General features: G+C 36.1%; 2 protein-coding genes and 1 pseudogene across 2 annotated transcripts; all 3 read left to right on the plus strand.

Moving 5' to 3' along the window:
• Positions 1-4,989: 4,989 nt before the first annotated feature.
• LOC110767222 (xylan glycosyltransferase MUCI21-like) lies at positions 4,990-8,459 on the plus strand. The gene is made up of 3 exons (XM_021970697.2): positions 4,990-5,465; positions 5,752-5,829; positions 6,934-8,459. Exons 1-3 carry the CDS (start codon positions 5,246-5,248, stop codon positions 8,214-8,216), a joined length of 1,581 nt encoding a protein of 526 aa, XP_021826389.2. The 5' UTR covers positions 4,990-5,245; the 3' UTR covers positions 8,217-8,459.
• A 7,351-nt stretch (positions 8,460-15,810) lies between these two features.
• On the plus strand, positions 15,811-17,734 carry LOC110767211 (xylan glycosyltransferase MUCI21 pseudogene; annotated as a pseudogene).
• A 969-nt stretch (positions 17,735-18,703) lies between these two features.
• On the plus strand, positions 18,704-21,515 carry LOC110767216 (xylan glycosyltransferase MUCI21). The gene is made up of 3 exons (XM_088243935.1): positions 18,704-19,451; positions 19,548-19,625; positions 20,026-21,515. Exons 1-3 carry the CDS (start codon positions 19,235-19,237, stop codon positions 21,330-21,332), a joined length of 1,602 nt encoding a protein of 533 aa, XP_088100061.1. The 5' UTR covers positions 18,704-19,234; the 3' UTR covers positions 21,333-21,515.
• Positions 21,516-24,241: the final 2,726 nt, after the last annotated feature.

The following is a 24,241-nucleotide window of genomic DNA, read 5'->3' on the forward strand; positions in this document are numbered from 1 at the left end:
CCGCATAAGGGCTATGAGTAATTATAGTGTTCTACCGTAGTACAATCAGATGATATAATCGTTCATGTATTATAATACAGGTGAATAATTATTGATGCTATCACAGTAAAGATGGTACATCAATCATTAATACTTAAACCTTTTTCTTTTTTTTATACAAACGATATAAGGGGAGGTGGGAATCGAACTTAGGTCCTTGAGTGCGAAGGTAAATGATGTTAATCACTTGAGGTACAAGTCCCTTGTATTAATACTTAAACTTTTAAAAATCATAACCATAATTTCTAAATTAAATTGGGTGTGGATATATTAAAAGATAAATTTAGATTTTTTTGTGGTGGTAGATGAGGAATGGAGGTGAACATAATAGGATTTTTGGTAGGTACAAAAAAACAAGAGACAAACTACATTTACTTGACGCAACCAGATACGTGACACAAGAAATTGTTGTTAATAGGAGTTAAATAAAAAAAAATTAAAGAAAACTTAAAATTTCTTATAAAATTTGATACAAACTGAATATAATAAACATAAAAACCCTGGCCAATAGACTTATGAAACCCTAGGATTCGGAATATTCTTCAACTCTAAATAAATAGTAAATAAATGGGCAAAAAAAGAAATAAAGAATAATAAAACACGTAATTAAATTCATTTGTGATATATTTTGTTGCACATTTGCATTCACATTATTTTGTCTTAGAGCATCCACAGTGGGGGGTGTATATGGGGGTGTATGTTAAATATACACCCCGAGTCACCGGAATCGTCTTCAATGGGGAGATGTAAATGGATGTAAATATACATCACCACTATGGGGATGTAAAATAAAATGTATATTTACATCTATTTTTACATCCCTTGCAGGCGGGACCCACCCGAGAAAAGAGAAGAAAAATGAAGAAAAGTCAACATAAAAGGCTGGGACCCACGGCTACACCCCCGAATTTACACCCCCCCACTGGAGCAAAAAACATATTTACACCCCCCGGAGGTGTAAAGGGGATGTAAAAGTGGCTTTACACCCCCGAATTTACACCCCTCCATTGTGGATGCTCTTAGTTTTTGTTATTAATTTTTTTTTAAAAGTGCATGACATCATGGTGGCTGCATTGCACCGAGTACACCTGAAAATAGCAATGCGCTTGATTAATCAATTAAAATTGTTTCTGAATGCGTTTGAGTATTTATTTATTTATTTAAAATAAGATTCAGAGCCTATCTAATTTGAATTCCTTATCTTGCATTGATTGCATGATGTTTTAGTTTTTGGTTTTTTTTTTTTTTTTAGGAGAGGCATGCTATTTGCTTTGCAGATTGAATTATCAGTCAACATGGCGTGAAAGAGACCCCAAAACAAAGCCATATTTGATTGAAGAAAGAAAATTATCATTATATATATAGTCTCTTTCCATTGAGTCATCTTAAAATAATTTTATTTGAGGGACATTGTGTGGTCTGATACAGATTTTATTTCAACAATCCGAACCGTCTACATTTTTAAAGTCATTATTCAAAGATCATCCTTGCAAAAAGTTAGCAAAATCGGAAACTATTAAGACATGTAGTTGTGATTAGCAAAATCTACAATCCCTGTAGTTTAAGAAAACACTATACTCAACTTATTTGAGGAATTTCTCAAAACTCTTTCCCTTTTCGATAAATAAAAAATTATCTGACCTTGTTCTGATGGAATGGTGGAAAGGAGTCAAATAGGGAATGAAATATGAGTAGTTGAAACGTCATCCAAATGGGAGTTGGGGCATGCTTATAAAACAAACACAGAAGTTGAAGCGTACAAGGATCAGGACTGACTTGCATTCTTTTTGAAAAAACTACAATATTTGATATCGAACAACTTTCTAGCAAAAGTTTTCTTCACTACTAGAGGAAACTTCACATGTTTCATACGTGACCAGTATTAGCAATAGTTACAGTTTTGTTGTGGTATAGGGTCAGGATCGAGAGACACACAAAAAATCACACATCTATGTACACATTTTCAACCTTTAGACTAAATCAGTTTGAATAGTTAAGATTGCATTTGAAAAGCAATCTACTCCCTCTCAACCATATAATTAATGTGTTATCAAAATAAATAAATAAAGAAAAACACTTCTCATTTCCATGTAAGCTGGAGGAGGACAATGAACAGCATGGATTTCTTTCTTCAAAGGATGAGTTTTCATACCCCTTTTTTCTTTTGACCTGCCAAAAAAAGCTAGCTAATTATAAATCATTTGAGAAAGTCTCAATCTACGGATGTAGCTATTACCCAAATTTACATCAAGTTTTACTGACTTTTCTTCTCTAGATATATAAAGTCTTCTTTCTATTATGGCTTTCAAGATAAGGATAACATCTTCAATTTAATTTTCTTTTCTTTTCTTTTCTTTTTGATGTCGAAAAGAAACTTATATTACAGTTGCTATAATTTTTTAAAGCCTAGGTATCTACAATAAGACCAAAGCAATTCGAATTCCGGAGGTTCATTGATTCTTTTTAAGAATATATAAAGAAATAGGAGGAATGAAAGTAAGAAATGGGATTATGTTATAAAGCCTTGTTAATGATCAGGAAGCTTTGTGGTGAACCGAAGCCATATGAAAAAAGAAATCCATGGCATCGTCCTCCTCCAGCTCAATGCTGAGAAGTGTTTTTATTTATTTATTTTGAGAACAAATTAAACCAAAGGGTAAATGAATAAACCACCAATAATATGGGGAAGAAGCAATTGTTGGGAGAAAGGAGGAGGAAAGGAATACAGGGAAGAGGCAAAGAGACGAGGAAACAAAATTGAAGAATACAATAATGCTTAGCCATTAAAATTGATTTAATTTAAAGGTTGAAAATGTGTGTATAAATTTGTGGTTTTTTGTGTGTCGATTGATTTTTCAAATAAACTTATTTAGAAGTTGTCAAAGACATCTACATGGGGTCCACAAAATAGATATTTAATTTGGAAGTTATTTCTTAAAGTGATGATTTTTTTAGGGACTAGCTAAAAAATAGATGGTTCAAATAAGAAAAAACGCACTTTAATTTCCTACGCATGCATGCTGGTTGAGCAAGTTTCATACGCGCTTCAGGGTGTGGAAAACACCAAATCAAAACCACCATAGCCACCAAAGATCACTACATATTATTTTATTGAGACCAAGATTTCTAATTTCCCAAAGAAACAAAAAATTAACGTCAAGTTGAAAGACTACATATCAAATATATTTAAAAAAACAACAAACAAAAAGATGCGTTTGGACTAGATTAGTTAGCTCAAATGCATCTTAAATCCACCACACCACAGGGTGGCTTGATTAAATTCTCCGTGGATGATAAATCCACCACAGGGCGGCTTGATTAAATTCGAGGCTTAATTAAGGAAGAAACTTTAAATGGAACCTTTAGAAAAAAATAAATTGTTCTTTTATTTTAAATGTAGTCTTATTGCTCTTTAAGATGCAAATTGTATAAATTATTGGAGTTTTTATATTTTGGTTTTGCGACTCCAATTATTCATTCTTATCTTATGACTCCCCACATATATAGACTGCAAATGCAATGCATATATGGGGAATTTTTTATTCAGCCCCTACATTAAATAAAATCACATGTCGCTATTAATTTTTTTTGGTTCGCAAATTATGTACTGCAAAGTTACAATCCGTGATTTGAACTCAAAGCATTGTTTATGGAATTGGTTGACAATTTCCATCTTAGCTTGTTAATTATGTCTTGTCAAGGAGTTGTGATTTTTTAGAGACTAGAAACAGAAGGACATCTCTGGTTGGTCCAAAAACTTGTGTTTGAAACAAACACGTCAATATTAATGCTCTAGTTCTACTACACTCATTGAAAGAAAGACATCTAATTCAAATACATCGCTTTAGTGTTCCACTAATTTGTTTTGCTTTGCTAGTGCTTCTTGACTAATTTAATTTAATCTCATCAGTCATCATGTTAATCATGAAGGAAACAGAGAATATATATATATATATATTCATCTCTGCGTTTGAATAAGAATCGAACAAAATAAGTTATCCAACCCTATATGAGACTCCAGAAATTCGCCTTTCTTAAAAGTGACATATGTATAGTCGACAATCGATCCCCTTCGCACCATGGACCACTCGAGCTATGTATGAATTGGTCCAGGTCCACATATATCAAGGACTAATAATCCCCAAGCACGATAGAGGTACTAGTAAGAAATTCTATATTTGTTTGATTTTGAAGATTTGGATTGAGGTAACATGTTCTTAAATATGCTCCCTTTAATTTTGATATGAAAATAATACAAATAGAAATTGGAAAGGCCACAATTGGAAATCTTGCATATAAGGGAAATTTATTTCCGGGATCTGATACGTGAATCACATGTCGGTCAGCTGATATGTGAATCACATGCTCTCTACAATGATGCCATGTTAGAATTAGAACATTCAACCTAAAATCAATCAGCATAGGCGGGGTGACCAAAAATCATCTATTCCATTTTCTAATGTTGGATGCTCTCAACATGGCATCATTAAAATTATACCTTTATCATTAGTGTATTGTTAATTCTAAAGCATCTAATTCATCAACGTTGGAACAAGATAATAATTCAAAGTTGCGTCATGGTTTCCTTATTAATTAAAGACTACCAAGCCAAAGTCAATCTATTATGTAATGCCCATTCTCAAGCACACAGCTTTGGAATCGTTATTTGTCCCGACATTGGTTCACGCAGAAAATACTGTTCAACTCAAAAACAAAAACAAAAAAACTTAAATTATTTTTTCTAATAGTATTTTAATTTTCTGGTATGGTATCCAACAATACCAAGGTTTCATTAAAATTAGAACAAGCCTTCAAAATGATTAGACCATCTAATAACATCTTGCATATACACCCTTATTTTATTTTATATTATATATTCTCCATCCATGCGACTGAAAATAGAAAGAACTCCCCTGAATTAGCCTTTCTTTGACAGCACCCTTTTTTGATTAATTCTCTCTCTCTCTCTCTCTCTCTCTTTCTCTCTCTCTCTCTCTTCTAGAGGTTGGAACAAGAGCTATATGAAGAAGCAGCTTCTCCACAAACACAAACCAACTTCATCATTTGCCATCTCTCTCTCTCTCTCTCTCTCTCTCTCTGTGGTTGGGTTAAGTATACTTGAAAACCAGCCCAGTTCAGCTGAAGAGATAAGCATAAAACAAGGAAAAAAAGAAGAAGAGATCAAAGCCTTTTGTTTGCATAAGAAATGGTATACAAAAAGAGATATCAGCAGAGGAAAAAGGGTGAAGTGGGTAAAGAAGAAGATGAAGAGTGTCAGGCCTTTATAACGGAGTGTGCAAATTCTGGTTACTACGTATACAAAAGAACAAGGCCCAAGCTTCTCTCTTTCCTCTTACTCTCTCTTCTCTCTTGCGGCTTCATATTAGCCCCTCATCTTTTTTACTCTGACGCCACTTTCTCATTATGTAAGTTTTTTTTTTTTGCTCCTCTAGTTTCCCATATTATTGTTTTGATGTCTTCTAATTTTCTGTATGTTGAAAGTATTATCTTATATGTTTTCTTTGTTTTACGTTGGATACTCTAATTGTTTTATTGCTATCATGTCACGCAATATATGTTGTATTTGGCTCAAGTCACACCACATGTGAAGTGACTTTGAAAATATTATCCTACCTTAGGAAATGTTTTGAGTCGAATGTTCTGATTCTTTTACTGCATAAAATTAAATGTGTGTGCATTTTGGTTTTCTAGATTCACTGGAAGTCGAAAATGAAGGCCTTGCTGCTGATATGGTTGCAAATGCTCCCTTGGTTTCTTCAATCTCTAACGGTAAGTACAAGTACTCTACTTCTCCATATCGCTTCTCTTTAAATTGCATGTGTTTCCTAGTTGTTATGTTATAAAATTTCATCAAACAGTTTTACTATATACTGCTGAAGGGATTGATATTTGATTTGGATGGACCGTATGGTAACACTCGATTATGCTCCATTTGGTACCAGTACCAAAAAAAAAAAAAAAAAAAAACCAAGTGTTATAGTAAGGTAAAAACATAAAATAATTATTTACCCCAAATCTGCTAGCCATTAACAGGTCAAGAGATTGTTTTAGTTGCGAGCGTGTCACTATTATTAGTAATAAAACCTAATAGAATGAAATAAACTCGAAGAAAGAATGAAACTTACGCACCAAGAAGTTGAAATTTTTTGTTTTTTTTTCTTTCTCTGTTCTATTTATCTCATGGTGTCTAGTTCTCTCTCTTTGTCTGAGTTCATTAGAGGAATCATATGATCCCATTCCCTATTATAAACTAGGCGGAAGGTCGGGCAAGGTGAGGGGTCAATTCGAACTCAACCCTACATGATAATTAATTGAGTGACGACACGAACCTAATTTAATCTAATTAGAGAATAAATTCAGCTCAAGTCAGCCGTCAAGAATTTTATATCCTCAAGTTGCTAGAGTGTTGAAGTGCATCCTGCAAGTTAACCATATAATTTGTTGTCTATTATATTAACTTCAAATTAATAAAATATTTATTATCAAATACATTGGAGTTGAACTTTGACCGCAACCATTTTGCTTGGTATATGGTTAAGGAGCCGTCACGTCATCATAAAACTATGGCTCATGTCCTTGTGGGCATGCTAGCTAAAGAGACATTTGCTTGACAATATACACATATACAAAAATTCGAATTGAATTAGGGCATTCTAAGATTGATATCCCTACTGTATTCCATTATTTAAGAGATCCATTTATGTTTTCAAATCTTTGTTTTGTCAATCTAAGAGTGAACAATGTCAACGATCCCACTTTTGAACTAAATAAGTTTAATAATACGCATAAAAGTTAAAATCAATTCAGTAATTTAATCACATGCATACCTTTTTTCACTCCCTCTAACTTCCATAAGATATGTTGTGGGTGCAGGAACTATATCTTGTGACAGAAGCAGTTTCCGGTCAGATATTTGTATCATGAAAGGGGATGTAAGAACACGATCTCCTTCCTCTTCTATCTTTGTCTACAGGTCCAGAGGCAGAAGTAGCTTCACAAATTATCTTTCGGGCCTTGTTGAGGAACACGAAAAGCGGGAAGAACTTCAACAGGAAAAGATAAAACCATATACTCGGAAATGGGAAACAAGCACCATGGACACCGTCACAGAATTAGACCTCATTGCAAAGAAAGAAAGTCCAGGCATGAAACATCAGTGCGATGTCCAGCATGATGTTCCAGCATTGTTTTTCTCAACTGGAGGATATACTGGTAACGTCTATCATGAATTCAACGATGGCATTTTGCCATTGTACATTACTTCCCAGCGTTTGAGCAAGAAGGTTGTGTTTGTGATTCTTGATTTTCATAAATGGTGGCTCATGAAATATGGAGACATTATTTCGCATCTATCGGATTATCCAGTAATAGATTTTAGTGCAGATAAGAGAACTCATTGCTTCCCTGAAGCCATTGTTGGTATGAGAATTCATAATGAGCTCACTGTGGATTCTTCATTGATGGACGGAGACAAGAGCATATTCGACTTCCGCAATCTTCTAGACCGAGCTTACAGGCCTCGAGTTAGAAGTCTGATTCGTGAACAAGAAGCAAAACAGAAGCTTTCTGTTTCGGTGTCTCCCACGTCGAAAAGCTCCTCAAGAATCAAGAAAAAAGTGCATGAACGTTCACTAAAGAGGCCTAAACTGGTTATCATATCTAGAAACGGATCAAGGGAAATAACCAATGAGAATTTGCTGGCTAAAATGGCAGAGAAAATTGGGTTTCGAGTTCAAGTTTTGAGACCCGAATCTTCGACAGAGTTGGCAAAGATTTATTGGGCTCTTAATTCTAGTGATGTCATGATTGGAGTTCATGGTGCTGCCATGGCACATTTTCTGTTCATGAGGCCTGGCTCTGTGTTCATCCAAGTCATCCCTCTTGGAACTGCATGGGCAGCAGAGGCATATTATGGGGAGCCTGCAAGAAAGCTTGGCTTAGAATACATTGGCTACAAAATTCTCACCACAGAGAGCTCATTGTATGGCAAGTATGGTAAAGATGATCCTGTTGTGACAAATCCAAGAAGTGTTACTAAAAAAGGATGGGAATACACAAAGAAGATTTATCTTGAAGATCAAACTGTGAGACTACACCTCAGAAGATTTAGGAAGCAATTGGTTGGTGCTTATAATTACACCACTGATAGAATATGAATCAGCATTTCTAAGTCACAGTCATTTCATTGATTTCATGTGTTTTTTCTCTCTTTCATGAACTTTAGTCATTCTTTACCTTGCCTTAGTCATTTTGGAAGTTGTAGATGGCATAAAATGTTGACTAGGAAGATTTGTATTGTATGTATAATGTATCTACTTGGTAGAAATTGGTGAACATATGAGGTTTAGACATTAAGCATTAGTTGAAAAGGATAAGTTATTTTGTAAATACTATGCGCGTGTGTGAATAATTTCTTCTATGACTTTGTTGTTATTTTTCAATTTTCATGTTTCAAAAGCAGCTTTCTTTTTGTTGCGAACTGATTTTCAGTAAGCTTGGTTGAGATTTGATGATCCTCAACTGTTGAAGGCTACGCGACGTCCCGCCTACCCGGTCAACTAGCCGTTTGGCATGGGAGATTGAGGCGTATTCTTTGGCCTTTTTTTTCTGGAGGCTAGAGTTTGAATCTCTCTTCCTCCCACCTTTGGACTTTTTAATAACGGAAGAAGAAAAAAAACCATGCTCATCTTTGGCCTTTTTTTGGGTGAAATTTCTAGGTCATGTACATGTAAGGACTAAATGAGAATGGTAGGTTCAGTTCAACTTAGTGAAATTCACGAAAGAACCATGCTACCAAACCACAATGACAGGCTCGGAAAATAGGGTGATCAGTAGCTATGAATTCTGATTTTGATAGGTAACAAACACATACAACAATTAATCACACTTGTAAATGGAAGAAAAGAGAAAACTAATCTATTTATAGCATTGATTGGAGACTAAGGATACATACCATCCCGGCTTAACCCAACAACCATTGACTAATCTTTGGTAATTAACAATTGCTTAACAGCCTAACCCACCCAATCAATGCTAATACTTGCCAATTCTTCTAAAATAGCTCCTATATATATATGAACATGACTTGCTAACACTAAAATGTGATATTAGGAGAGAGGGCTAAGAGAGTTGATATAACTGAGTTTGCAAACCACACTAAAAAGGAAACTAGATAAATCAATCAATAACTCTAGTTTCCTTTTTAGTGTGGTTTGCAAACTCAGTTAGAGCAATTCCAGCGTGCCCGGGCAAGGGGGTGTTAGGCCCAAAAAGAGCTTCCAGCGAACAAATGCTGCCTGGGCTGTGGGTGGGCCCCATAAGCCTGGGCTGGCCCTCAGGCAAAACCAGTCCTTGGTCTAGCTTGAGTTTGCTGATGTCAACGATGAAATCAACAACAAAAAATAATTTAAAAAAATACTAAAAATTTCAGATTTTTTTAAAAATAAATACTTAGTCATATTTTTCACTTCCCACACTAAAACTCTATACAAATTCCTCTCCTCATATTTTATGTGAATAGTGATTGCCATGGCAATGAGTAAAAACACCACAAGCCTTTTGCAAGGATTGCCACTATTCACATGAATAGTAATAGCCCTTGCCTCCCCTTGCCCTTTGCCATGGCAAATGGGTGAAAATGCTCTTATATCAACTCTCTTAGCCCTCTCTCCTAATATCACATTATATATATATATATATATATATATATATCTTTTAGACTAATCATTCTCTGTATTGTAATTATGCAATTATGTAAATATTTTTTAATAAATTTTTTATTTAAAATATTTATGAGCCAACCCATCTCATAATTAATTTTTAAAAAATAATACATGGTTTTTTCCTATACAAATTAATTGTGATTTGTTTTTGTGCCACAGGGACTATACGTTGTGACAGGAGCAGTTTTCAATCAGATGTTTGTATCATGAAAGGGGATGTAAGAACACATTCTGCTTCCTCTTCTATCTTTGTCTACATATCCATAGACAGAAGTAGCTTCATGAATTACGTTTCAAGCATTATCGAGGAAAATGAAGAAGGCCAAAATAAGGAACAACTCCGACACGAAAAATTGCTAAAATATGAATATGGTTTGAATATGTTAGGTTCTTATTTTATTCTTCTCCATAAGGAGGTATATATAAGAATTTACATGAGTGCTTTACAATAAATTAGATATAGTAAAAGATTAGGAAAGTATCTCCTAATTATACAATGATTTGACAACTATATAAAAATAGGAAAGTAAATCCCTTAATTAATCAAGGAAATAAATCTCCTTGATTAATTAGGAGACTCACGTCAACACTCCTCCTCAAGTTGGTGCATATACGTCACCAATGCCTAACTTGGTAAGTGAGTCATGAAACACTATGCTACAAACAGCTTTTGTTAACATATCGGCAAGTTGATCTTCTGATTTTATGAATGGTAGGCGGATGATCTTCTTCTCAATTTTCTCTTTGATAAAATGTCTATCCACTTCAACATGTTTGGTGCGATCATGCTGGACTGGATTATGTGCAATGTCAATGGCTGACTTGTTATCACAATGTAACTTCATTGGCTTGAAACCCAATTCTGTCAATAGTTTTCTAATCCATAGAAATTCACAAACTCCATGGGCCATTCCTCGATACTCTGCTTTTGCACTAGACCGAGAAACCACATTTTGTTTTTTACTCCGCCAAGTGACTAAATTACCTCCCACGAAGGTAGAGTAACCTGAAGTAGAGCATCTATCAGTAATGGAGCCAGCCCAATCAGCATCTGTATATCCCACAACTTCAAGATCTCTATTTTTTGAGAACATTAATCCTTTTCCAGGGGCTAACTTTAAGTACCTTAAGATTCGATCAACTGCATTCCTATGAGACACACTGGGTGAATGCATAAACTGACTAACCACACTCACAGCATATGCGATATCTGGTCTTGTGTGGGCTAAATATATTAACCTTCCAACAAGGCGTTGGTACTGTTCCTTATTGGTTGGTTCTTGATCCATGTCTTCACACAACTTGTGATTCATCTCAATGGGTGTGTCAGCAAGCTTACATCCAAGCAATCCTGTTTCAGCGAGTAGATCCAATACATACTTCCTTTGTGACAGAAATATACCATTTGCGGACCTTGCTACTTCAATTCCAAAAAAGTACTTCAGATCACTGTTGTGTAGATTTCAGCTGCACCAAAATGGATTAAGCTGCATCCTCAACTTGAGATACTCGCAAGTGCACGAGCCGTTCGGTAGTATAGCATATGTAAGTGCGAGGTCGATCCCACGAGGATTGGTGATTGAACGATCCAATTCATTTCCCTACACAAAACAGAAATGAAAAAGAAAGGAAATAAATAAAAACAAGGAAGAAAGAAATAACTAACTCAAGCAGATAAGTTCCCAAGTTCAATTAGATTAACGGATTGATTCTAGCTAATGTATGATTAAGCCATGGTGTTTGGTCATAACCTTGTGTTCCTAATTCCCTAATTTGATCATTTGTTGTCTAACCTAAAATTAAGCATTAGGAACCCATTAAGCATAGAAGAACAATTTAAACAACCAAGCATGTATCTAATCCCTGTTGTCGAATGTCCATACATACTCTTCCTATTCATAGTTCAATTCGAATTAAAGCATGGTGTCTACTCTTAATTCAAACCAAGATAGCTAACATGCAATCCTAAATGGTGATCAATCATTCAAACTAGCATATTAACTTATAAGCATAATGAATAAGAACAAAAATCATAATTGAAACTTGGAAACTAATCAAACTTGAAACTAAAGAAAAGAATTTACATAACAATGAAAATTAAAGTAGAACTTGGAAAAACTTAAGGAGAATTTCAGCACAAAGATTTCATTATAACAATTGAAAACTAGAAAGAGAAACTAAGAGAATTTGAGGGAGAGAAGGGAAGGGAGCTCTAGAGAAGTGTTTGAGAGCTCCCCCCCTTGGGGTGTGTTTACAAGCTTGGGAAACCTCACTATATATAGGCCTAAGGAAGCTGAAAATCTGAATTAAGTATGGCTAATGCATACAACACTTGTTTTATAAAATCTGAAATGGTTGATGCACTTCACTAATGCATACAACACTTCCATTATAAAATCTGAAATGGTTGATGCACTTCACTAATAAATCCCACCAGCAGCCCTAGCTCATCTTCATGTCACCATGACCAAGCTTCCAACCAGAAATAATAGCTCATCCTGAGGTCAGCATGACCAGCAACTTCAAGGGCTTACGAATTGGGCTTCCCTTAAGCAAATTAAGACTTTAAGCACTCAAACTTGAAGTTCAGAATGTCTTCTTTCCAGCCATATATCATTTGGGCCAATCCAAGGTCGGAGGAGGAAGTTAAGGCCAAAACAAATTGCTAACTCATTTTGCGCGCTGATAAAATCCATCCTGAGCATGGCTCTGTGTTTGCTAGGTAACAGACTCCATATTTATCCAATGGGGCTGAATTTTGGATATGTTATATTACACACCCATTGGAACAACTTTCATGAAGAATGTGGCCTCATCCGAGCTATGTAGGTTGCTGAAACAAAGCTTGCAATATGACCTACGAAACTGAGCTGGCAGGGGACTGTAGCCAAAATTGAGTTTGTCTTTAAGCTCTTCATCCATTCATCCAAATTAGGCCCTAACATGCATGGATTGCATCATTTACTATCCAAAGCCCTCATTATTACCTAAAGCTCAATGAACTGAAAGATAAACACAAAAAGGATTAAAAGCACAAGTTTAACTCAAAAACATAACCAAATCATAAGCTAGAAGGGTACAAAATGATATGTAAATATGCACCGATCAATCACCTAAATCCTTCATCTCAAATTCCTGAGACAAATACTTCTGCAGTTTCAGTTGTTCTCCTGTGTCGTTTCCAGTCACAATTATGTCATCCACATAAACGATCAGTGCAGTAAGCTTTTTTCCATCACGCTTCAAGAACAAAGTGTGATCCGAATTACTCTGTGTATATCCAAAATTCTTCATGGATTTAGTGAATCTACCAAACCATGCCCTGGGAGACTGCTTTAACCCATATAATGACTTTTTGAGCTTGCAAACTTGATTCTCCTTGTCACGAGTGAAGTTACATCCTGGTGGCAAGTCCATATATACTTTTTCTTCCAGGTCTCCATGTAAGAATGCATTCTTTACATCAAACTGATGTAATGGACAATCGAGATTTGCTGCTAGAGACAGAAGGACTTTGATAGTTTTGATCTTGGCTACTGGGGCAAAGGTCTCTTGGTAGTCTATCCCATATCTCTGTGTGTATCCCTTCGCCACCAATCTAGCTTTATATCTTTCAATGAATCCATCTGCTTTGAGTTTCACAGTATAAATCCACCTGCATCCCACTGTCTTCTTTCCATGAGGTAATGGCACGAGTTCCCATGTGCCATTCTTCTGGAGAGCTCGCATTTCTTCATTCATGGCTTCTCTCCATTTTTGGTTTTCTAGTGCCTCAGTTACACTGTTGAGAACATGTATGTCGGCTAACTGCTTCACAAAGTGTACCCGTGACTCTGATAATCTGTTGAGGGATACATAATTGTTGATGGGATATTTCCCCTTTGCATTAAGATCTACTTCGTAGTGAACTGGAGGTTTACCACGATTCTTCCTTTTTGGAATCTGATATGCAGGCTCTGTGCCTTCTGAAATGCAATCATCAAGAGATATTTCATTACTATTATCAGTTTCAGGTGTAGAAGTTACCTGAATGACGTCCTCAGCAGGTGATTGTGTGGTACTGGAGCTGAAAAATTCTCCAGAGCGAGCACAAACTCTTCAATTTTCTCCTCCTGAGTGTGGCGGCAGGGAGATGACTGAAGCGGAACAAGTTCAGAAAAATTTGGGGGAGGCGACCGGTCGCTGGGTGCAGGCGACCGGTCGCTTTCAGGCAGAGTCGTTGGCGACCGGTCGTGTGCGTCCGGCGACCGATCGCTAGAGGCCGGCGACCGGTCGTTTTGAGTCTGGAATGAATCTGGAAAAAATCTTGAAGGAAAAAATTCTGAATTTTGAGAAGTGTCCTCCTGTGCATCCGAAAAATAGATCTTGTGTTCCCGGAACACAACATCCATCGAAGTATAGACCTTCTGGCTAGGAGGATGATAACATCAGTAACCTTTCTGATGAGACGCATAACCAATGAAAACATACTTTTCAGCGCGAGGATCCAATTTGCTGCGTTGGTGATCATGTAAGTGGACAAAGACCACACAACCAAAAATTCAGGGTTCCAGGTTTGGGGTAGGAGGTATTTGGAGATGGTGGTATAGTGTTTGAAGGGGGGTTTGGAAATTGAGGATACTGGAGGGGATCCAATTAATAAGGTATGCTGCAGAGAGAACGGCTTCCCCCCAAAAAGATCGAGGCATATTGGCACCAAATAGAGAGGCACGAACTACTTCCAATAAGTGTCTATTCTTTCGTTCAGCCACACCATTTTATTGGGGAGTGTAAGGACATGAGCGTTGATGTATGATGCCATGATCTTGAAAGAACTGATTCAGATCATGGTTGAGAAATTCTCCGCCATTATCGGAACGAAGAATCTGAATTCGAGTATGAAATTGAGTTTCTATCATGTGATAGAATTGTTGAAATTTGGAACTGACTTCCCCTTTGGTTTGAAGAAGGGAAACCCAGGTCATACGTGTGCAATCATCGATAAACGTGACAAACCATTGAGCGCCCCCTGGAGTAGGAATTCTAGTCGGGCCCCAAACATCAGAATGAACAAGAGAAAGGGGAACCAGACTTTTAGCTGAGCTTAAGGGAAAAGGAACACGATGGCTCTTGGCCAGTGCACAGATGTCACACTGAAAACTGGAAATATCTAACTTGGAAAATAAGGAAGGAAATAGCTTCTGTAAGTATCCAAACGAAGCATGTCCAAAACGGCGATGCTATAACCATACTTCGGAAGTGTGCTTCTCAACACTCGCACCCCCAATTTTGTAAGCTTGACTGAGGCTGGCTTCACTGTCAGATGCCAAGTCCAGATAGTAGAGTTTGCCCCTCCTAGTACCACAACCAATCGTCTTGCTTCTAAGAATGTCCTGAGAAGACGGTGTATGAGAGTAAATTTGTTCAGGATCAAAGGTCATGTGATCAATGGCTCCGGTGTCAATGACCTATGCGTGTGTCTTTGAAGAACTATGCAAAACATAACCTGGGGAACCAGTGGTGGCAATTTTGGAGGATGAGACGATATCCATGGCAGCGGAAGGATTTAAGAATAAGAGAAAACTGATGTGTTTAGGGTTTTGTGATAAGAGGATATGAGGATTTGGGTATGAAGATCTGAATCTGAATCTGTAAATATGAGGAATTTGATTTAAGGTTTTGTGTTTGAAGAAATTTGATAAGAAATTTGATATGAGGATTTAGGGTTTGTGTTCGAAGAACTTTGATATGAAGATTTAGAGACAACCGAGGATCGATTGCTCTGATACCATGCTAAAATATGAATATGGTTTGAATATGTAAGGTTCTTATTTTATTCTTCTCCATAAGGAGGTATATATAAGAGTTTACATGAGTGCTTTACAAGGAATTAGATATAGTAAAGGATTAGGAAAGTATCTCCTAATTATACAATGATTTGACAACTATATAAAAATAGGAAAATAAATCCCCTAATTAATCAAGGAAATAAATATCCTTGATTAATTAGGAGACTCACGTCAACAAAAATCAAACCCTACACAAGAAAATGGGAAAAAACCACAAGTGTGATTCAGCATAATGTTCCGACTGTGTTCTTCTCCACGGCCGGCTATACGGGAAATGTTTACCATGCATTCAACAATGGGATTTGGCCATTGTACATCACTTCACAGCATTTGAGCAAGAGGGTTGTGTTTGTGATTCTTGATTTTCATGACTGGTGGCTCATGAAATATGGGGACATTTTTTCTCATCTGTCAGATTATCAAGTGGTGGATTTTGGTGCAGATATGAGAACTCACTGCTTCCCTGAGGCCATTGTTGGTTTGAGAATTCACAATGAGCTCTCTATGGATTCTTTACTGATGGAGGGAAACAAGAGCATTTTCGATTTTCAGGATCTTCTAAATCGAGCTTACATGCCTAGGATTCAAAGCCTAATTCATGAAGAGGAAGTACAAAAATCACAACAGAAAAGCTCCTTCAAAATCAGGATGAAAGTGCATGAAGTGCCTCAACTAAATAGGCCTAAACTTCTTGTCATATCTAGAAATGGATCAAGAGCAATAACCAATGAGAATATGATTGTTGGAGAATTTGGTTGAAGGATGCTACTTTTCCTGCAAAACATCACAGAAAATACATATTAGAAAATTGTAATTTACGTTGATACAGTCGATTAAATAAAATCAATGAAATTACATCAAAATACTTATCTTTTAGGATGTAGAAGTTGGTCTCCATTGATACTTAAGTAGAATAATAGTGTTAGGTTGAGGCGTATCATTCACTGTCCTTAAGAGTATATTTTGCCCCTCAAAGACAATGTCTCGGTGTAGCAAGGTTGTATGGCGCTCTACCTCCAGGATACAACAACCTATGACCCTCATAAGCGTACACTTGCAATACTTGTATCGGATGAACAACTCGAATCTTTCCCTCAAGGTTTATATGAAAGGAAAATAACCTCATATATTATTTCCTACTAAAGAGAATGGGCTTAAATATATAGTTAGTCTCCTCAACAAGAAGCTAAGGCATTAAAAGAAATAGTAATAAAACAACATAATTGTCTGCTTTTCACAAACTTAACAGCTATAATATCACCAAATTAATGGCAAAACAAAGTAGCAATTGCAAAATAGAAATTGGTCAACCAAAACTGACGCAAATGAATTTTGAATTCAAATCTTTAAATGCCAAAGGCATTGAAAAACAATTAAGTTGGTATGAAATTGCCACACCAAAGCTTTTAGAATAAAGCTGCATAAAGACCTTTAAAACAAATCAATAATTATCCCAATTGAAAACTAAGATTGTTCCAACTAAAACTCACGCAAATAAGCTTTTGAAATCAAAATTAATATATACAATCAAATCATAACACTCAATTCATATAATAAATTTACAAAATAAATTCAGTTTAAACTTGTAATTAAACCACAAAAAATTTGGAACCATAAAATAAATAATAAAATAAATTTTGTATTTTGAAACACTCACAAAAATTCCAACTAATTTGATAGTGAAAATGGCTGAGCAGATTGGATTTCAAGTAAAAGTTTTGAGGCCAGATCCAAGGACAGAGTTGGCAAAGATTTATTAGGTTCTTAATTCTAGTGATGCCATGATTGGAGTTCATGGTGCTGCCATGACACATTTTCTGTTCATGAGGCCTGGCTCTGTGCTCATCCAAGTTATCCCTATTGGAACTGCTTGGGCAGCAGAGGAATATTATGGTGCACCTGCAAAAAAACCTTGGTTGGAAATACATTGGCTCCCAAATTCTTGCCACAGAGAGCTCATTGTATGACAAGTGTGATAAAAATGATCCCATTCTTGCTGATCCAACAAGAGTGAACCAGAAGATTTATCTTGAAGATCAAACTGTGAGATTGGACCTCAAAAGGCTTAGGAAGCGGTTGGTTGGTGCTTATGATTACATCATTGATGGAATGTGTCAAGATTGATCTTGGTTTTGACTTTTATGTAAAATATCATACAGTTATATTAAAAATAATAAAAATCAAAATTCCTCTTCCATAAAAAAAAAAAAATTCAATTTCTCAATTAATACATCATGACATCATACCTTAGGTGGTGTATATGTCAAAACATTTATAATATCAAAGTCTCAACAAAGGTGACCAAAGAGATATTGTTACAATTTAATGTTTTTACAAAAGTGACCGTATTCTTTTACCATACTCTAATTACACCTACTATATTTTTTTTACGGCTTAATTTAGTCATTTGGCCATTTTAAATAATTTTTTTTGTTATGTTAAATAATGAAATTATGTGTAAATTTACTCGCCTAATCATCTTAGACCTTTGTCAACTTCTTTTATCTACCTTTTGCTCTCAATAATATAACTTAATCGCCTTGGTTTCAAAAAAGAAAAGTGAGCAACAAGCCAAAGACACAAATTGAGGAGCAGCAAAGGACAAAAAAAAAAATAATAATAATAAAAAGAATAAACATAGCAAAAATCTAAAGAGGGTTGAAGTGACAAATAGGAAGGTAGAAAAATTACTAATTAAAAAGGTACCAAAACAAAGCATGATTTTTTCACAAGTTACTTATTCTAATAGCAGATTCTCCAAAGTATGCTGCAGCCCAGCCAATGGTTATCTGCAAAATTATATTCTTTCTTAGTGGCCAATCAATGATCCATCCACCACCGTGTTCTTGGCAAAATGTCTCATCTTGGTTTTCGGGTCTGAAACGCAGTTTGCCAAGTTGGACACAGCTTTCAAAGGCGCGTGTTCCTAAGGGGGCGTGGGATGAGCTGCGCTGATTTGAAACAGGTGCCGAAAGAGAAAGCAACGAGCCAAACCGAGGAAAGAAAGTACTTTGTTCGCATCACAATTCCCTCTCTTTGCACGCATTTGACTGCAAAATTAAATTAAAATATTATTAAAATCAAAATACCCAACTTCATTCAGCAGAGAGAAACTGACTGAATTTTAGGACCAGAACAGCCTTCCCTCCTTTGACAGCTCCTCTTTTGATTTCTTATAAACTCATCATCAACCATCTATTCCCCTCTTTCCTCTCATTTCCCTCTCTCCCTCTCTCTCTCTAGACTATTCTCTCTCTATAGGAAAGAAGCAGCACCTTCTCATCTCAATAAACAAACCCCAAAAACCTATCTTCCATCTCTCTGTCTCTCTCTGTCTCTCTGTGTGTGAAAGCAGAGGAATCCAAGAAAATAGCTTGCTTTCTCTCTATTTGTATATTTCTCTCCATTTCCTCATCTGGGTTTTGTCCCCAGACCATCAACAGCCCATAAATCTCCCTCCCTCTCTTTCTCTCTAGTTGGGTTAACTTGAAAACCAGCTTGGGGAGAAAAAAGATCAAAGCTTTTGCATAGGAACTCTCTCTTTCTCTAGTTGGGTTCACTTGAAAACCAGCTTACTTTGAAAAGCAGGGGAGAAAAAAAGATCAAAGCTTTTTTGCATAGGACATGGGACGCTATCAGCGCCATCATCAGTGGAGAAAAGGTGAAAAGCATACAGAAGATGATGAAGAGTCTCAGACCTTTCTAATGGAGTTTGCAAACTCTGGTTATTACAAAAGAACAAGTCCCAAGCTTCTGTATCTCCTCTTCCTCTCTTTTCTCTCTTGCAGCTTCATATTGGCCCCTCATCTTTTTAGCACCAACACCACCTTCTCTCTCTTATGTGAGTTTTTCTCTCTCAAAGACAAGGCCTTTCCTTTTCTTTTTTTTGGTTCCTCTTTACCTGCTTATTAATAACTGGAACTTTTGGTTTTTATAGATTCAACAATGGTAGAAAATGAAGGCCTTGCTGCAGAAATGGATGTAAACATTCCCTTGTGTTCTTCAATCTCTAATGGTTAATACTCTGCCACTCTCTTTCTCTTTTGATTGTTTGTGTTGTTAGTTTTCTCAAACTGTATTCATATACTGCTAAAGAGGGTCGCTTTTGTCCATTTGGTTCGTGAAGAGAGAAAAGTTATAGGAAGAATAGAAAGTAAATTGAAAACGCAGAAAAATCTAATACTATGATTGAAGTAAATAATACCATATTGCCTGAAATTTGAATATCCTTTTCTTCCCTATGTTCTTCAATTTTCTCAGTAGCCAAGTTGTGGATTTGATCAAAACTCTTTCTCTCATATGTTTTGAGTTTGATCAAACAGTATAATCCCATCATAATCTTCAATTGCTTTTTGATTATTTGTGTTTTCTTTTTTTTAATAGAAATTAATTGTAATTTCTTTCGGTGGCTGCAGGAACTATTTGTTGTGATAGAAGCAGTATTCGTTCAGATATTTGTGTCATGAAAGGGGATGTGAGAACACACTCTGCTTCCTCTTCTATATTTCTCTACAGATCAAAGGACGGAAGCAGCTTGAAAAATTATGTTGCGGGTGTTGTTGAGGAAGGCGAAACTGAGGAACTTGAGCATGAAAAGGTCAAACCGTATACAAGGAAATGGGAAAAAAGTGTCATGGACACCATTGATGAATTGCAGCTCATTGCAAAGAAAGACACTCTAGGTATGTACCATCAGTGTGATGTCCAACATGATGTACCAGCAGTGTTTTTCTCGACTGGGGGCTATACTGGTAATGTTTATCATGAATTCAATGATGGGATTATGCCATTATACATTACTTCCCAGCATTTCAACAAGAAGGTTATATTTGTCATGCTTGATTACCATAATTGGTGGATCATGAAATATGGAGACATTCTTTCACAACTGTCAGATTATCCACCGATAGATTTTAGCGGAGACAAGAGAACTCACTGCTTCCCTGAGGTCACTGTTGGCCTGAGAATTCACGACGAGCTCACTGTGAATTCTTCACTGATGGAGGGAAATATGGGCATTGTTGACTTTCGAAATCTTCTAGACCGAGCTTATTGGCCTCGAATTCGAAGTCTAATTCAAGATGAGGAACGAGAAGCGCAGGAGAAGCTTTCTGCATCTTTGACATCTGAAAGCCCTTTAGAAATAGAGAATGAAGTGCAAGAAGATCAAGTGAGGAAGCCTAAACTGATAATCATATCTCGAAATGGATCAAGAGCCATAACGAATGAGAAATTATTGGTGAAAATGGCTGAGGAAATCGGGTTTGAAGTTAATGTTTTGAGACCCGACCCCACGACAGAGTTGGCAAAGATTTATCGGGCCCTTAATGCTAGTGATGTGATGATTGGGGTTCATGGTGCTGCCATGACTCATTTTCTATTCATGAAGCCTGGCTCTGTTTTTATCCAAGTTGTTCCCCTTGGAACTGTGTGGGCAGCAGAGGAATATTATGGGGAACCTGCAAGGAAGCTTGGCTTAAAATACATTGGTTACCAAATTCTTACTAGAGAGAGTTCCTTATATGACAAGTATGATAAAGATGATCCTGTTCTTAGAGATCCAAAGAGTGTAACCAAAATGGGATGGGAGTACACAAAGAAGATCTATCTTGATGGTCAGACTGTGAGATTAGATCTTGGAAGATTTCGCAAGCGATTGGTTCGTGCTTACGATTACATGTTCCATAGACTGAACAAGCATCCCCATCTTCAATCACAGTAATTCCATGGTCTTACTTATTCTTTACCTTACATAAATCATTTTGAAGGTTGTATATGGCATGAAATGGCTACTAGGAAGATATGTTTGTACTTGGTAGAAGTTGTCGAATATATGTGACCTATGTACATTAAGCATTGCACAAAGAAACCGATTTTTTGGTAAATACTTTTGATTTTGAAGCAACTATATTCTTTTCTTCTAGGACCTTTTTACTATTTGATCTACAGTACCAAAAGCAGTTTTACTGATTTTGTGGCTAATGTTGACTTTTGATTCTTTGATGTCTGGTTTTGCTACAAATTCAAGAGTAATTTTTGTTTCTATCTGCATTTTTCTTTTGTTGTTTTTCTTGTCGCCTGATTAGTGCAACTAGTTTGGGAGGATTTGTGTTTATATATACGACGGTGACAGTGACATCATAAATACTTAAGTTTTATGGCTTATGAATTAGCCATGTTTCCGAGTTACATGTTCTTGGGGTGAATTGGCACATTCATCTTTTGGGCCAAAATATTGACAGGAGCCTACATCTTTATGTATTAGTAGGCATACCATACTTCCAGCTTTAGGCAGCCTGTAATGCTTTTCTGTCTGCATCCCTAACCAGATGTTTGTGAACCTTACGAATTCTGGGCAAGATCAGCAAAATATCCAAATTTTTTTGAATATTTTACTATTTAATCGTTTTTGACCAATGTTTCTTTAAGAGTATCCATAAAAATAATAATTCTCGTCTCACAGTTGGCCAACATAAGACGTATACATACAAAAATGCAATTATTCGGCATCGTAAAGTCTAGAAAGATAACTTTATCCTATCTACAAAAATGCATCCATGTTCAGTTGTCAGGAGTCCGCTTTTGGACTCAAATTCAAGTCCATAATGTAGATTAATTTAGAGTAAATTAGACTACAATCGTACAAAATAAGAAATATAAATGTGCGTACTTCTGTGTATTAGATTGTTTTGTGTTTGCCAAACAACCAAATAAGGTCTCATCATGGCATGTGAATCCGAATATCTCTATTGTTTGAGAGAAGGTGCATAGCATAGATAGATTGATGTCATAATTCTCCATGCATGTGAAGATAGAATCAAGTTGAGTGCATTATTGTATCCTTGTACCAAAATATGCCTGTGAAAAGGGAATGCAGCTTTTAAAGTTACTTTTATCTTTTACCATGATGAGCGCACTCAATTTATATAATTCCTTGAGATTGAGGAGATTTTGACAAGCCAGGCATAAACAAGCTTTCTTACACAAATTTTTTTGAAAGTACTTCTAGGACTTTACAATGATGCATGCAAGCTTTAGCCCAATCCATGATGAGAATAAATATTGGGTACCTTCCAAAAACACCCTTCTAAAAAGCTACACTGCACAAGGTGGCAGATATGCACTGGGAGGACCACATGCCACATGGGCAGAGTCAGAAAAATAACACAACTGCAATTTGCGTACAGGATAGCCCTGACAAAATGCTAGTCGTTGAGCTTGGTTTGTTCAACAAATAGGGAACAGAGTTTTTTTATTTTTTTATTTAATTTTTTTTATATATATTAACGGATCAGCTTGCTTGATTTCACATTTCCTAAACAGGTTTTATCTTGGGATATACCTGCAAATTTCCACTTATTTTAAACCCTAAGATCTAGCCACTCCTATTCTTCCCTCAGTGATTATTATAGTTAGAATAATTACAATGGCTTGAAAAAAATGTCAATTATTTAAGGAATTTGAGGTTTTGGAGATTAAATAATATGAAAATGTCATACAACCTAAGCTGTTTTTTGTAAATGTTCCCCAATTCTCTCACATGCATTCCATAGTTATATAGATTGGAAAACACTACACATCTCACTACAAAAAGTTGGATAATATTTAACAAAATAGGCTTTTTCTAAATAGTAAATGAATGTGACATTTCATGAATAAATAAGATACTGCTAAGGTGCTATAAGGGGGTTCAAATTTGAGATCACCGGGCTAGACTCCAGTGACTTAGTCAAGTCTTGTTAAGATTATCGTTGTGAATAAAATGCTTCTAGCTTTGAATTTGTTTCTAGGGCTTTTAGCTTTGAATTCTTAAGATATATTTATCTCTTTTTTGTTTAATAAATAAAATGAACAATGTCAGTGAGTAAATGCTCATTAATAATTTAAATTATCACCCGTGGGGGAAAGAGTACATGTAGAAAAAAATAAAGAGATAAAAAGTAGAAGCATACAAGTAAATGAACAAACATGCGGGAAGAATAGAATATTAATGTAGCTTTTACCTAGACCATACATTTTCTCTTTGGGTTGTCAAGTCAAGGATCTAAGATTTTCAAGTCTCATTATATAATTTAAGTGCACATGTTCAAATCCCCAAAAGCTATACACATTAGGGAAGTGAAGTGTTTGTATCACATGGGCTTTGCCCCTTCTTTTAAAAATTGTAAAAAAGAGAGAGGGGACGAAACCCCATTCCAGGGCCATTTGAGAAGAAAAAGGAAGAAGATTTCGACCCTTTCAGCAGGGAAGAAATACAGAATGGAGGCAGGAGGCACATGAAAATATAAAAGTTTGCACTATCCCGTGTTTATCTTCTTTGAGATATTCGAAACGATAAAAATGTTCTCTTATCATACGATCAGACATGTTATATCAGAGTGACAATTCAACAACACATGCCAGATATTCGGCAAGAGACCAACTCTTGGGAACGAAAAGGAAATTTTCTGATTGAGATATATGAGAATGCCCTTGAGTAAAAGACAGGCAAACATGATTGTAACTGATGTACTCGTCTTCAGATCACAGTTTTGTTTGGCTAAAATGTTTCATACTGTCAGGTGGGGAAAAGTTGGGTTATTAATTGGGTTTGGGCTATTGGCTAATTATTGTTGGGATTTAGGGTTTTTT

This window comes from Prunus avium, chromosome 7, assembly GCF_965620075.1.
Source record: "Prunus avium chromosome 7, drPruAviu1.hap1.1, whole genome shotgun sequence".
Lineage (NCBI taxonomy): Eukaryota > Viridiplantae > Streptophyta > Magnoliopsida > Rosales > Rosaceae > Prunus > Prunus avium.